The 1,722-nt window shown below is 40.1% G+C and overlaps 1 protein-coding gene across 1 annotated transcript; it reads right to left on the bottom strand.

Moving 5' to 3' along the window:
• Positions 1–334: 334 nt before the first annotated feature.
• LOC111411180 (basic 7S globulin 2-like) lies at positions 335–1,636 on the bottom strand. Its single transcript, XM_023041736.1, has one exon. It carries the CDS (start codon positions 1,634–1,636, stop codon positions 335–337), a length of 1,302 nt encoding a protein of 433 aa, XP_022897504.1.
• Positions 1,637–1,722: the final 86 nt, after the last annotated feature.

Raw genomic sequence — 1,722 nt, 5'->3', positions numbered from 1 at the left:
TCACATTGATAAAAAAAAATCCCTTTTTTTTTTTTTTTTTGGTTGTTGATGTCTTTTAAATGTGACGTGCTTGTCCGTCTTTACCATTTTAGTTCTACAATCAATTCAATGTTGGGTGACCGGTTAACTTTTGACTACTATTTAACAATCTTCACGTTGAGTCGAATTTTAACCATCTTTACAAAAACAATAAATCCAACAAGTGAATAAGGCTAAAGAATTGGAAAATATTTATTTCATTTCCATGTAAAATCCACTACAAAGATAGCCCAAAAATACTGCTAAAAAACTAAACACACTTCTAGATTACATTCGTTACAACATCAGCAAATTTTCAGTCTCTCATTGTATCTTCCTCCAGTGTCAGTGCAGAGGTGAAGTTGAAGTTAGCACAATTCACAGGATGGGATTGGAGTGAAGAGGTATAACCCACCTTAGAATTTGATAGATCAAAGTGAAGAAGATGGTCCTCCAAATGATATGCCCCAATCACAATTGAAGCTCTGGGATTTAGCCCTCCATCAACAAAGGCTAAACAAGAAACATTTGGTCGTGCATTTACCAGTGAATCAACTCCCAATATGGTCCAACTAACGTTTCGATTTTGCATAACAAATTCAATGTTTGGATATCCACCCAAGCGGGTTGGTGGCAAGTTATGGGAGTTGAAGCAGAGTCCAAAGGGTGGTACTGATTTCACTTGAGGGACGCCTACAAACTGTTGGATGAAAAAACTAGCAAAGGTTTTGAATATTGAGTGCTCAAGAACTGTATAAGGGGTTGTTGTACTGATCAATGTTCCTCCAAATCCTCTGGTGGCTGATAGTAAAGAAGTGTTAAAAGGGACTGTTTTATTGTTTATCTTTATTGATTTCACAAGAATGAAGTACTCTGCCTGTGGACCAATGGATAAAGGGGTGTAGGCCATTGACTTAGAAATGTTGTCAACGCCGGTTGCTAATTTGAAAGGAGCATTACCAAAGAAAATGCCACCACTGGTGTTGGTGGAGGAAGACAGGCACAAAGAAAATTGCGGTGGGAACCCGAAGTGAGAACCGAGTTGTAGTGGTAGAGCCACCGGAGCATGACCTAATCCAGCTACTCCCTGTACACTTTTTGGGAATGGTCCTTGCAAAAGAGATGAAGGTGCACAGGCAAAGAGGAAGTTAGGAATAGTGGCAATTTGAGCCATGTTTGATCCTTGAATGGACTGAACTGAGACGACATCCTGAGCAAGTTCTGCAACAGTATAACGACGAGTTAGAGGATTTATAGTCATGACAGCGCAAGTATTATTATGGCAACCGGGCCGAGCTGCAGAGTGACATTTATGGCAGTAATGGTCGCCCGCACGTGAACATTGTGTGGAGTGGCAAAAAGGAGCATTATAGGTTGATGACGAGTAGTTCTGATCACAAACAACCCACAAGAAATTCCCATTTAGATCAACAAGAAAAGGTACAGAAACTCGAGGAGTACTCTTGCGAATATTGGCTACATGAAGGCCAGTTGCAGTGTCCTTGTGGACTGGTAGAACGAGTGAGTTAGGTTTGAAGGGGGCTCTAACAACTCTGGAGTCTGATATGAAAAAGAGAGCTGCAAAGAAAATGAGAAGAAAGTTGAAAGTTGAAGCCATTAGAAAGATATTTGCTAAGTATGGATGGTATAATTAATTGCAAGCCATGATTTATAGGGTGGCAAGACTGGGAAGTGATGATTATT

This window comes from Olea europaea, chromosome 15 (genome assembly GCF_002742605.1).
Source record: "Olea europaea var. sylvestris chromosome 15, O_europaea_v1, whole genome shotgun sequence".
In the NCBI taxonomy this organism is placed as follows: Eukaryota; Viridiplantae; Streptophyta; class Magnoliopsida; order Lamiales; family Oleaceae; genus Olea; species Olea europaea.
Note: the sequence above shows the minus strand (reverse complement) of the source record. Positions and strands in the feature narration are given on the sequence as shown.

Excerpts from the sequence above, each read along its gene's own strand:
- LOC111411180 (XM_023041736.1), bottom strand. The coding sequence starts at position 1,636 with ATGGCTTCAACTTTCAACTTTCTTCTCATTTTCTTTGCAGCTCTCTTT.